This window comes from Pseudoliparis swirei, chromosome 16, assembly GCF_029220125.1.
Source record: "Pseudoliparis swirei isolate HS2019 ecotype Mariana Trench chromosome 16, NWPU_hadal_v1, whole genome shotgun sequence".
NCBI lineage: Eukaryota > Metazoa > Chordata > Actinopteri > Perciformes > Liparidae > Pseudoliparis > Pseudoliparis swirei.
The window spans coordinates 9,391,167-9,404,497 of record NC_079403.1 but is presented as its reverse complement, the minus strand read 5'-3'; the positions used below and the strand labels follow the sequence as shown (position 1 = coordinate 9,404,497).

General features: G+C 44.9%; 1 protein-coding gene across 2 annotated transcripts in view; it reads left to right on the top strand.

The window, feature by feature from the left end:
• The window catches only part of plod2 (procollagen-lysine, 2-oxoglutarate 5-dioxygenase 2), a 35,535-nt gene that overhangs the window by 6,982 nt on the left and 15,222 nt on the right, over nt 1–13,331 (top strand). For both annotated transcript variants that reach the window (XM_056434097.1, XM_056434096.1), the window contains exons 2-4: nt 1,112–1,203; nt 2,751–2,887; nt 12,292–12,455. In XM_056434097.1, the coding sequence (XP_056290072.1) occupies nt 1,112–1,203; nt 2,751–2,887; nt 12,292–12,455 (393 nt within the window). The remainder of the gene's footprint in view (nt 1–1,111; nt 1,204–2,750; nt 2,888–12,291; nt 12,456–13,331) is intronic.

The window sequence follows — 13,331 nt, the reverse complement described above, 5'->3', positions numbered from 1 at the left end:
GTTAGTTTAGAGGCTGCAACTATTTCCAACTTTTTGCAGTACGTCTGTGTCAGAGGAGACCTGGAATGGCTATTAGAGGCGCGACAGGGCCAAAGCCTAGACTGGGATGAGAGAATGGCTGAGTCACAGTAACAGGAAATGGATGAAAAAGAGCAGCAAGGATGCTGCTTGTAATGCACTTTAGTGTGGATGAGTGGGGGGGGAAGGGGTGTTTTTGATTGTGCTGACAAAGAATTAGTCTATTTTAATGCCTTTAGGATGTTAAAAAAACAATTAAGGCACGTCCATTTTTGTATTCCAGCTCCTAAACTTTTGAGCTCTTTATATGGCCCTGCTATGTTCCCTTTTTATACTTCTAATACGACTTACAATGGTCCAATAAATCATTTACAAGGGTTTCGTGGAAAGGATTGCTCTATATTTAATAGAAGGCAGATTGCCTCATGAAACATGAAAAGCAGCATTAGTATTCAAGTAGTCCTATAAAATCATATTAAAATGTTGGCCTGCTTTCTCGGGCAAAACAACATTTTTCACATTTTAAAATGATCTTTTGGAATAATATAGATCCATACCCAGATCTAGCAATGAAGCAGACCCCAATTTGCTTTTCCAAACCATCGTGAACACTAGCTTAGAGAGGGTAGTCCATGGTGCTAACTTGTATTTGGTCCAACCCATCCTCAAACCTCAAACGTCAGCACCCATGGCCACTGGAAATGTCCTGGAAGTTTGTGGGAGCTCTTTTAACCCAAGACGAAGGTTTCTGAATCAAATTTAACCTAAAGTAGATGTTCCTTATTTTAGATGTAGGTTTAGACTGCTAAACCAAATAGGAACCAGTTTGTTGATATAGGTCTGAGGTTTACAAGGAACTTGGATTACAGAATGGGAATCACTATACTTACTCTCTATCAAATCAAACACTAGTCATATTTTCGTGGATACTATTCATTGGAAACCAAGACTTTGCTCTGAATTCATAGCTTTTAGCTGCAAATGTAGATCCGCACATCCCTATAAATTTGTAAAGAGAAAAAAACGGTGATGACTTTATATGTCCCAGCTTTTAACATGTAAGTAAGCTTGTGGAAATAATTTTATTTTGCAGAGAAATTGCTCGTCCTAACGGTTGCAACAAAGGAAACGGACGGCTTCCTGCGCTTTATGCAGTCTGCAAACTTTTTCAAGTACAATGTGAAGGTAAGATGTTCTTCTCATTTTCTAAAATGATGGCCATTAACGTACAGTTTGCTACGGCTAAGGATGTCACACACACACACACATACACACACACACACGCACACACACAAAGCAGCCAAATGTTTTCAACACCCATTTCCCATGATTGATTAGGCCTGTTAACGGAGACAATGAAGTGCAGCAAGCTGCACAAATAATCTTAAAGCGATATTCCTCAACATGGTTCCAGGATAATACACTCTGGCTTTTAGTACACCTCCCAAAACTGTGTTGCCCTCCGCTTCTATATGTGACCCTGTTGCACTTGTTTTTATCCAATCTCCTGCAGACACATACTTACAAGCTACTTTAGCAAAAAAAATTCATAACTTTTTTGTGTGTATTTATCTTTGTAAAGGAAATCCACTGACACTACATTCGTAAACAAAAAAATAACAGTGACCTGATGGTTTGACTGCTACTTACAGGTTAGGAAATTTACACATTTTTTAGGGGGCAATTTTTGCCCCCACTGACTGAAATCCAAGGGCATTTAAAAAATAAATTGTGATCACTTTTCTAAACTTGTGAAATAACATTTAACTGTTGTAAAAAATAATAAATATACTTATTTAGGCTTACTGTATATGAGCAATTGTCATAAAAATGCCAATAATTAGAATAATTAGAATCTAGACAGATTCAGTGTTTTTTTGGATTTTTTGCTAAAAAAAACAAACAGAAAACATAAATCAGACAATCATATTTAATTGTATTCTTATTTCTTGTTGGTTATTTATTATTATTATTATTATTTTAAACAATTAACAATTATTACTTTTTTATAATTAAAAAGGATATTCAATGATTTCTTTTTGTGTACCGGCATTGATTTTCTGTATAGTACAGGCAATACAAATTGGACACACAAAACAAAACGCTATTAAATTATCAAAATTATGGGGGCATTTTCTGCCTCTCTCCTAGTGACATCAGGGGCAAAATGATATTTCTTAAGGGCAGTTTTGCCCTTTGCCCTCGCGTATTTCCAACGCTGGGTACTTAGCAGTTCTGCAGGAAACTCAGCCCATGTGAATAATCAGCTGGTTTAAACTCCAAGGCTCGCACTCGTATCTACATCTCCCCACACAGCTGTGTGCTGTGTTTTATCATTCACAATGAGATTGTGTGAAAGTGTATTTTGCAATTACTTACGCACAAGAGGTTTTAAAATCTGCCATTTTGGCTATGGTCACATAATTGCCTTTTTTTTTCCTCAAAGCAGATTCTTTATATCCTATTTTATTTTCATAGATAATAGTGGACATGTCTTACTCTGCCCTATTCTGGAACCGTTCTTTGAAATATCCCAGACATTCAAAGACAAGGGATATTTTGTATTCTTTCCCACTGGCGGAATTTCTAAGTGGTTTTGAGAGATTACCAACACAATTAAAAGAAGAGTGAATGACTTTAGAAGATGGGGAATATTAGTGATGCTGTGCTGCCTTCTGATTGGTATCAACCAGCTCATGGCGGGCTCTACAACTTCATGTGTTCTGTCTCAGGTGTTGGGGATGGGAGAAACGTGGAAAGGTGGTGATGTGGGTCGTTCTATCGGCGGAGGGCAAAAGGTTCGACTCTTGAAGGAGGCCATGGAGGCTCTGGCTGACCAGCAGGATCTTGTTGTCCTTTCTGTGGATAGGTATGTTGATGAAAAAAGGCCGTTCTTGCTTTTATGTGTTTGTTATATTTCGTTTTACGTGACAGAATTATTTGACCATTTTCAGGGTAACATTAGATCAATGCTAGTCAGATTTATTGAATAATTTGGATTAAGTAGGTACAAAATATCTCAAAGTTAAATTAACCTGTGTTTAGTACTACATATGGATAACTTGGATATTTACTGACTATTATCCCTTACAGTCATATTCCAAAGCGGCATATTACTTTAAATACTGTAGGATCCTGGAAAAAAGATCAAAATGTTATTATTTCTTTTTTTGCTCACTTGTGAGTGTGATTCTTACTAATTTTAGAGGATGAGCTTTCCTCCAGTTTAGCTTTCATATGAAATATAGAACATTCCTTTAACAAGAGATGGAGGCAAAACACTTTTGATTGCTGTGTAGATGTATGAATTAAAAATTTAACCCATTTTCACAATCACAGACTGTAATAATTGCTATGAAAGGGATGTCTCTTCAGTGAGAGGTGCTCCTGCATATTTATCGTTCTAAACCACCCCCCACTCATTCTTCGAAAAGGCATTATTACGGAGCAAAGGCAAATGTATGAGGGTCATTTTCACACGCAGGTAGCTGAATTATGTGTTCTCAAAGCCAACGGAAAGTTTTACTGAGTATAATAATAGCATCTTTCCCTAAATGGAGCAGAAGATGATGATACTTAGAGCATGATGTAACATTAACCTATAATTGCTGTGCAAAGTTGTCACACCCTTGAAACAGGGAATTGGAATCTTTCTTCCTTGAGAGTAAATAATTGTAGTTTAATAAACTGGATCTGCACTTCATAGAAGATTGAGCTTTCCAAAAGTGTTGATCCATAATCCTTGTGGGCCATTTTGTCTGTTTTCACAATGATTCACGTTGTCTTCACAGTCTCACATTTTGTCCGACATGTACATGTCATTCACACACCGAAATGTAAGAGAAATTCAAATGAATTAACCGTGTTATTTAGCTTCTGAGCGTGGGCTGAAATTCCTAAAATGACAAGAAAATGATTGCGTACAATTTAAAATACCTTAAACGGAGACTTCAATTTTCATTCACAGCTAAAAGATTTTCAGTCACTCAATTGACATTTGGAATTGGTGAAAATGTCTCATTTGTATAAAAATGACTTGTGTGATTTACAATGGGACATTTAACCAGTTAATGAGGTTAAGGGCAGCATGAAACGGGGGTTGTTCCCATTTTAAATCCATCAGGTATTTTGCTCCTTCTTGGTGGCTGAGACTCGGGTTAAAAGCCACTTCACCTGTGGTTGGAACCCAATAGAACAGTGACATGCAATAGACACACATAGCATGGAGCTATTTGTGCATCAATGAAAGTGTCATTATTATTGTCTAATTATTGCTAGAAGAGAAGACATACCCCCTGATTCCTGTCCTGCCAACTTTTGATGGAATGAATCTAATACTGGTATTGATGAGTCCTCGACTTAAATGGGTACTAACACTGTATGATAATGTTGAATTATGCTTTATAACCAAGTCAATACCTAATATAAAAAATGTTGTTGTCGAAACAAAGACAATCTTAGATAATAGAGGCAGTCCCTGCAGATTGTCGTGAATATTGTGTCATTGACAGCAGATATGTTTGTATTAAAACAATAATCATGATTGGTAAGTTAAAAAGAGACAGAAGATACTTACATTACATGTCATTTAGCCGACGCTTTTATCCAAAGCGACTTACAATAAGTGCATTTCAACCTAGAGTACAAACTAAGAACAACAAGAATACAGGAAGTAACATTTCCTCAACATAGTCGAACTACAAAAGTACCATAAGTAAGTGCTATTTAAGTGCCACTGAAGTGCAAATCTGTGTTTTAATCCAGATATAGTCGGAAAAGGTGTGTTTTCAGTCTCCGACGGAAGATGTAGAGACTTTCTGCTGTCCTGATGTCAGTGGGGAGCTCGTTCCACCACTGAGGAGCCAGGACAGCAAACAGTCTGGATTTCGAGTGATTAGCTCGAGGTGCAGGAGTCACAAGTCGGTTGGCTGTTGCGGCGGAGCGACGTGCGGGGTGTCGGTGTGACCATATCCCGGATGTAGACGGGGCCCGATCCGTTCAGAGCACGGTACGCCAGAACCAGTGTTTTGAAGCGGATGCGAGCAGCCACCGGTAACCAGTGAAGAGATCGGAGGAGCGGAGTGGTGTGGGTGAATTTCGGGAGACTGAAGACCAGTCGAGCTGCTGCATTCTGGATGAGCTGCAGAGGTCGGATGGCCTTAGCAGGTAGACCAGCCAGGAGGGAGTTGCAGTAGTCAAGGCGTGAAATGACCAGAGCCTGGATCAGAACCTGCGCCGCCTTCTGAGTAAGAAGAGGCCGTATTCTCCTGATGTTGTGCAGCATGTACCTACAGGAACGCGTTGTCACAGTGATGTTGGCCGTCAGGGAGAGTTGACTGTCTAGTGTCACCCCGAGGTTCCTGGCAGTCAGGGTAGGGGCTAACACAGAGCTGTTGAAGGTGGTAGTCAGGTCATGGGTGGGGGAGCCTTTCCCTGGAAGGAATAGTAGCTCGGTCTTGTCAGGGTTGATTTTCAGATGGTGAGCAGACATCCACTGAGAGATGTCAGTCAGACAGGCAGAGATTCGCGCCGCCACCTGTGTTTCGGACGGTGGAAACGAGAAGATCAGTTGGGTGTCATCGGCATAGCTATGGTAGGAGAAGCCATGCGAACGAATGACAGAGCCGAGAGAATTTGTGTACAGAGAGAAGAGAAGGGGACCCAGGACGGAGCCTTGAGGAACCCCAGTAGTGAGAGGACAAGGATCAGACACAGATCCTCTCCAAGTTACCCGGTAGGTGCGGTCTTTAAGGTAGGAAGAGAAAAGAGCGAGTGCAGTGCCTGAGATCCCCAGGTCCTGAAGAGAAGAGATAAGGATCTGGTGGTTCACGGTGTCAAATGCTGCAGAAAGGTCGAGAAGGATAAGGACAGAGGAGAGAGGCTGCTCTAGCAGTGTGAAGCTGCTCAGAGACAGCAAGGAGGGCAGTCTCTGTTGAGTGGCCGGCCTTGAATCCAAGAAGGTTGTTACTGTGGAGATAGGAGGACACTTGGTTAAAGATAGCTCGCTCCAGAGTTTTGGAGAGAAAAGGAAGAAGAGAGACCGGTCTGTAGTTGCTGACTTCAGACGGGTCGAGCGTGGGTTTCTTCAGGAGAGGGTTGACTCTCGCCTCCTTCAGAGAGTTGGGGAAACAACCAGTTGAGAGTGAGCTGTTAATAAGATGGGTGAGGAAGGACAGAAGATCAGGAGCAATAGCCTGGAGAATGGGAGGCGGACGGGGTCAAGGGCGCAGGTGGTCGGTCGGCGGAGGTCACCAAGCTAAGAACTTGATTGGGAGACAGGGGGTGAAAGAGGAAGAGAGGGGATGAAGAAGTTAGTGTTGGTGAGGTGATAGAAGATGGATTTGTAAAGGAGGGCGTATGTCGTCTATCTTGTTTGTAAAGTAGTCGACAAAGTGGCTCGGCAAAAGGGTGGAAGGAGGAGGGGGACAGGGGGATCAAGGAGGTTGGAAAAGATAGAGAAGAGTTTTTGGGGTTAGAGAAGGAAGACTGAATTTTGGTCAGGTAGAACGAGCTTTTGGCTGCAGAGATAGAGGTGGAGAATGAGGAGAGAAGAGATTGATAGAAGAGCAGGTCTTCCGCTTGATTCGATTTGCGCCATTTTCTTTCCGTCGCTCGCAGGGTGGCTCTCTCGGCGCGCACCGAGTCCGACAACCACGGAGCCGGAGAGGATTTCCGAACCGGTCGTGTCTTAAAAGGACAAAGAGAATCAAGAGATGAAGACAGGGAAGAGAGGAGAGTGTCTGCGGCAGAGTTAGGCTGCATGAGTGAGAAGCAGTCAGTTGAGGGGAGAGCAGATAGGACAGAGGAGGCCAGAGAGGAGGGGCAGAGGGTGCGAATGTTGCGGCGTACAGGTGCAGACTCAAGATGGCGGCGCGCACGGATGCAGCGGCCCCTCTCTGTCCTGACCATTTGGTGTTTTGTTCTGTTTCTAAATGTTTGTGCAAAAGTTCGTCCAAAAATTGTTCGTCTTCGCCTCGTCTGTCTACGTCGGAACCCAAATATAGTCGCCAGGTTCTGTTAACCATCGGCAGGACCAAACTACACGGCACTCTGGACGCTGAACAAGCGGAAACACTCATGAGCACGGATTACTTCGCCCACGACCACACCGACCACACGGACTCGACTGCCCCTCCTCCCCCAGAAAGGAGGCGCCGTAAGCGTTGTGAGAGGAAGCAGAAGAGGGTAGGCGGAGGTATCCGAGCTAGGCTAGCGGCTAGCCAACTCGTCCAGCCATACCATCCATTATCATGGCTAATGTGCGATCCTTGGACAATAAAATGGACCACATTAGACTGCTGCAGACGGAGCAGCGAGACGTGAGGAACTGCTGTGTGCTTATCTTCACGGAAACATGGCTAAACGACAACATCCCCGACTCTGCTGTGAGACTGGAGGAGCTAACATGCTACCGAGCGGACAGAGCCCTCGCTGATGGAGGAAAAACTCGCGGCGGCGGGGTATGTGTTTACATCCGGGACGCATGGTGCCGGGACGCTGCCGTGGTATGTAGACACTGCTCACCACTGGCGGAGTTTATGATCATAAGGTGCCGTCCTTTTTATCTGCCGAGGGAATTCACGGCGATTCTGCTAGTCGCTGTTTACATCCCCCCGACCTCCAACAACAGTGATAGAAATGCGGCACTCGGTGAACTGTATCAGGCCATCAGCGAACAACAGACGGCTCACCCAGACGGCTTCACCATCTTTGCTGGAGATTTCAACCATGCAAACCTTAAGACTGTCCTTCCCAAACTACACCAGCATGTTGATTTCCCTACAAGAGGAGACAACATTTTGGATCTGGTCTACACAACCCACAAAGGAGCGTACAAGGCCTCCCCCACATAGGTCTCTCTGACCACATCACCGTCATGCTAATGCCAGCATACAGACCCAGAGTGAAAGCCTCCAGTCCGGTTCTGAAGCAGGTGCGGGTGTGGCCAGAGGGGGCCTCCTGCGCTCTCAAGACTGCTTTGACTCAACAGACTGGGGAATGTTTAAACAGGCAGCCACATACAACGACCACACTGACATTGGGGAGTACACAGACACTGTTACTTCTTACATTAGCAAGTGCATTGATGATGTGACCCATGTAAAGACCATCACCACTGGGCTAACCAGAAGCCGTGGCTAACAGGGAAGTCCATCGGCTGCTGAGGACTAGAAATAGGGTCTTCAGAGCTGGGGACGAAACGGACCTGAAAACAGCGAGAGCCAACCTGTCCCACAGCATCAGGAAAGCAAAAATTCCTACACAAAAAAGATAACCCGGCACTTTAAAGACAGCAGAGACACACGCAGCCTGTGGCGGGGCATTCAGACCATCACAGACTATAAACCCACGCCACAGAACTGCGACAGCAACATCTCTCTGCTAAACAACCTCAACAGCTTCTTTGCCCGGTTTGAAGCACAGAACAGCACTCGTCCACACAAGACTCCGCCCCCTCCCCATGATCAGGTTCTGTGCCTGTCTGCTGCCAGCGTGAAGAGGACTCTCTCGTCCATCAACACCCACAAGGCAACAGGTCCAGACAACATCCCTGGTCGTGTGCTGAAGGACTGCGCAGAGGAGCTTAAGGACGTCTTCACGGATGTCTTTAATACTTCTGAGACAAGCTGTTGTTCCATCATGCTTCAAGGTTACCACCATCATACCTGTGCCAAAGAAATCCACTCCGTCCTGCTTCAACGACTATCGTCCAGTGGCACTGACCCCCATAATCATGAAGTGCTTTGAACGACTAGTCATGTCGCATATCAAATCCATTCTCCCCCCCACTCTGGACCCTTTCCAGTTTGCATACCGGGCCAAACGGTCCACGGAGGATGCAATCTGCTCTGCTCTCCACCCAGCCCTCACCCACCTGGACAAAAAGACTCCTATGTAAGAATGCTGTTCATAGACTTTAGCTCAGCATTCAACACAATCATCCCACAACAACTAATCTGCAAACTTGACCAGCTGGGGCTCAACACCTCGCTGTGTAACTGGCTGCTGGACTTCCTGAGTGAGAGGCCACAAGCAGTACGGGTCGGCAACAACACCTCGAGCAGCATCACACTCAGCACAGGGGCCCCTCAGGGCTGTGTGCTCAGTCCCCTGCTCTTCACCTTGCTGACTCACGACTGCAAAACCAGCTACAGCACCAATCACATGGTCAAGTTTGCAGACGACACAACATTGATAGGTCTCATCACCAAGGATGTCGAGACCCTCTACAGGAGGGAGGTCAACCTTCTGACCACGTGGTGCGGAGCCAACAACCTCCTGCTCAACAACAGCAAGACCAAAGAGATCGTTGTTGACTTCCGGAAAGGCCACACCCATCACCCACCACTGACTATCAACGGTGCGGACATTGAGCAGGTCAGCAGCACCAAATTCCTGGGGGTGGAAATCAGTGAGGACCTCTCGTGGACAGCCAACACTACATCGCTGGCAAAGAAAGCACAGAGGCGCCTCTACTTCCTCCGGAAACTGAGGAAAGCAGGAGCCCCCATCCATCATGTGCACCTTCTACCGCGGCACCATCGAGAGCATCCTGACCAACTGCATCACTGTGTGGGCGGAAGCTGCACAGACCACAGCAGGATCGCCCTGCAGCGCATAGTGAAGGCAGCTGGAAGGATCATGGGTGCCTCACTCCCCCTCCCATCCCTGCAGGACATATACAACACCCGCCTCACCCGCAAAGCGACCTCGATTGTGAGTGTCCCCTGCCACCCTCACACGGTCTCTTCAGCCTCCTGCCCTCTGGGAGAGATGCGAGCCTCGGGCTCACACCGCCAGGCTGTCCAACAGCTTCATCCACCAGGCTGTCAGGAAGCTGAACTCTCTCCCCATCCTCCCACTCCGTCCTCTCTCAGACTCACATGTCTGAATGCTGCTAGCACAATTTATGTTGTCTATATGTTTACATGTTTCTTACTATTTTTGCACTTTATGTTGTCTATGCACTTTATGTTGTCTATATGTTCACAAGTTTTTTACTATTTTTGCACTCTATGTTGTCTATATGTTGCACAATTCACTTTATGTTGGACAGAAGAGAAACGCAATTTCGATCTTCTGTATGTTTGCACATATGGAAAATTTGACAAATAAAACTGACTTTGACTTTGATATGGGTGAGTTGTCAGTACCAGAGAGCGAGAGAGAGTAAGAGATGAAGAAGTGGTCAGAGACATGGAGAGGAGTTACAGTGAGGTTAGAGGTAGAGCAGTTTCTTGTGAAAATGTAGTCAAGGTGGTTGCCGGCTTTGTGAGTGGGAGGGGAGGGACTGAGTGAGAGGTTAAAGGAAGACAGTAAGAGTAAGAGATCACATGACTTCTCTGTCTGGCTGTTGAAGTCACCCAGAAGGATGAGCGGGGGGCCGTGTTCCGCAAAGTTCGACAGGAGGGCGTCTAGCTCTTCCAAGAAATCTCCCAAAGAACCAGGGGGACGGTAGAGAACAACAATGTGAAGTTGAACCGGATGAGTAACGGTCACAGCATGAAACTCAAAAGTCAGTGGGATAAAGAGTGGAAGCGGGTAGGGAGAGAAACACCATTTGGGTGAGATGAGTAAACCTGTACCTCCACCCCGACCAGAGGGTCTGGGTGTGTGGCTGAAGGAGTAGGCAGAGGAGAGAGCAGCCGGGGTAGACGTGTTGTCTGCTGTGATCCAGGTCTCAGTGAGAGCCAGGAAGTCAAGCGACTGCTCCACAGCAAAGCCAGAGATGAAGTCAGCCTTGCGGTTGGCTGACTGACAGTTCCAGAGGCCTCCTGTGACCAGGTGCTGGGTGTGAGTAGAACGGGTAGGAAGGATAACAGAGGAGGGGTTCCGGTACATGAATGAACGAGTCCTATAGTAACTACTGGTAGAGATACGCACAGGTATGGAAAAGACACACATATTCACAAAATGGGGAAAAGACTCATCCACCCCGAAGACTCCAACGGAAGACTCCTATGTCTTTGTCCTCCGAGTCTTGACTCCAACGGAAGACTCCTATGTCTTTGTCCTCCGAGTCTTGACTCCAACGGAAGACTCCTATGTCTTTGTCCTCCGAGTCTTGACTCCAACGGAAGACTCCTATGTCTTTGTCCTCGAGTCTTGACTCCAACGGAAGACTCCTATGTCTTTGTCCTCGAGTCTTGACTCCAACGGAAGACTCCTATGTCTTTGTCCTCCGAGTCTTGACTCCAACGGAAGACTCCTATGTCTTTGTCCTCGAGTCTTGACTCCAACGGAAGACTCCTATGTCTTTGTCCTCGAGTCTTCGTCCGATGAGTCACGCTGACGCTACAGCTGACGCGAAAAACCCCATCCGGTTATGAGCCCAAGTTAGTGCCAATTACCTCCAGCTGCATTGACACCGCCCCTTGGCTTTTGGTATTCAAATGACACTCAATAGAAACCAGGTGATGATCGCTCGTCCAATCAGTGAAGATTCAGGTGTCGGAACACAGGACACACCTCTCTACCAAAACAACTCCTTAAAACAGGACAAACTAACAATCTAGCAGCTTTAAACGACAAATACAACAGTAACTTTAGCAGATAAAACTAGTTTAAAGAAGATACTTAGCAGGATCCAAGTAGTCAGTAGTCTCGCCTCACAGGTAGAAAACTTGTGTGAACATGTGTTGCCAGATGTAGATACAGTAACCCACCTTTTCATCAAACTACATGTCTGACCGAGGTCGTTTAGGTTGGCTTTCACTTTCCCTGCGACCTCACATAAATTGTGTGCATAAAAGACAGAATTTATTTTGGATTGGTTTCAGACACAACAGAATCAAAGTCACATCCAGAAAGAGTTGTTTAATATTCAGTCACTGAAGAAACAATGTCACAGAAATGAATCAGCTCTCTTTTTGTAATGAGTTCACATCTCAAGGTACGATCGCCAGAAATACTGGTTTCCACATCGAAAAAAAGATCTGCTCTTAGAATAGCAGCTTGATTTAAAAGTCACCATGGGACCTTTTTTAAAGGGTTAGGCACTTGTCCCACTCTCTATCACAGAACTGTGTGTATTGTGTGTTAATGCCTGTCAAAGCATGACTCCTTTGTAATACCTTACAGAAACACTCACTGATTCATGAAGAATGTTTACTCTTTAGATTTGTGTTTATCCATCTCAAGCAAGTATAAACTGATGTTGGGTGGCAGATGCACAAAAAAAACACATTCAAGAAAAAAAAAGTAGGCTGCCCAGAAAGAAGAAATAAAAGATAATGATCCGTTGTATTTTATCTTCCCTCCTACCTTTTATAGCTATGATCTTGTCTTTTCTGGAGGACCAGAAGAAATTCTCAGGAAGTTCCAGCAAGCCAATCACAAAGTGCTTTTTGCTGCAGAGGGACTGATATGGCCGGATAAGAGACTAGCGGAGAAGTACCCCACGATCCGCAGTGGGAAGCGCTACCTCAACTCTGGAGGTGGGTTCTAAAAATGTTAAAAATATGATCAAAATCTAACTTTTTGACCCGTTGAATCCTGTCCGTCATGGTGGCTGACAAGATACGGTTTGACCACAGTCCAGGTGTAAGCTTGGATGGAGGTTATGCGTTGGTTCTGTGTGTGACTCTGTGACTGTGTGTGTGTGTGTGTGTGAGTCTGTTTACACTTCAATCTCCACGCTTAAGCCAACAGTTTTCACACTGGAAAGGTTTTGGATGGTGTGTTTAGATAACGCAAAGGTCACCCTCAATTACGGATAGGGATGAGAATTGATAAGATTTTAACGATTCGATTCCTTATCGATTCTTTAATCGATTCTTATTGGGCAAGGGGTGAAAAAAAGAGCACAAACGGGTTTATTTACATTAATTTTCTTTTCTATAATTTTCTATAATGCTGCACACACCATATACAGTATGTATATATACACATTTAAATTTGTTTAAATAACCAAAAACATTTATACATATTCCTCTTGAACTTAAAATAAAACTTACATAACTTAAATAAAATGTATTCTGTTTAATTTAAACATGTTCCTAGAAATTACTATCCAAACGTGAAGTGATCAATAATGGGAGACCAATGCCGGAGCTAAAATGTATGCTTCAAACGAAGGGACAGAAGATAACTTGATCGACTACACACAATAAAGGCACATTGCTTCACACAGTGAGTGGTTGTGATCACTTTTGAGGAGTTTACCTTGGACCAGTGGTCCCCAAACTACGGCCCGCCTCCACATTTGGACCGGCCCCCTGAACAATACCAGAGACGCGTTCCGATTTATTATTTTTTTCACCTGGCCCGCTGCCGTTGAGATTGCAGTGAGACGCGGAGAAAATGTGAAGTGG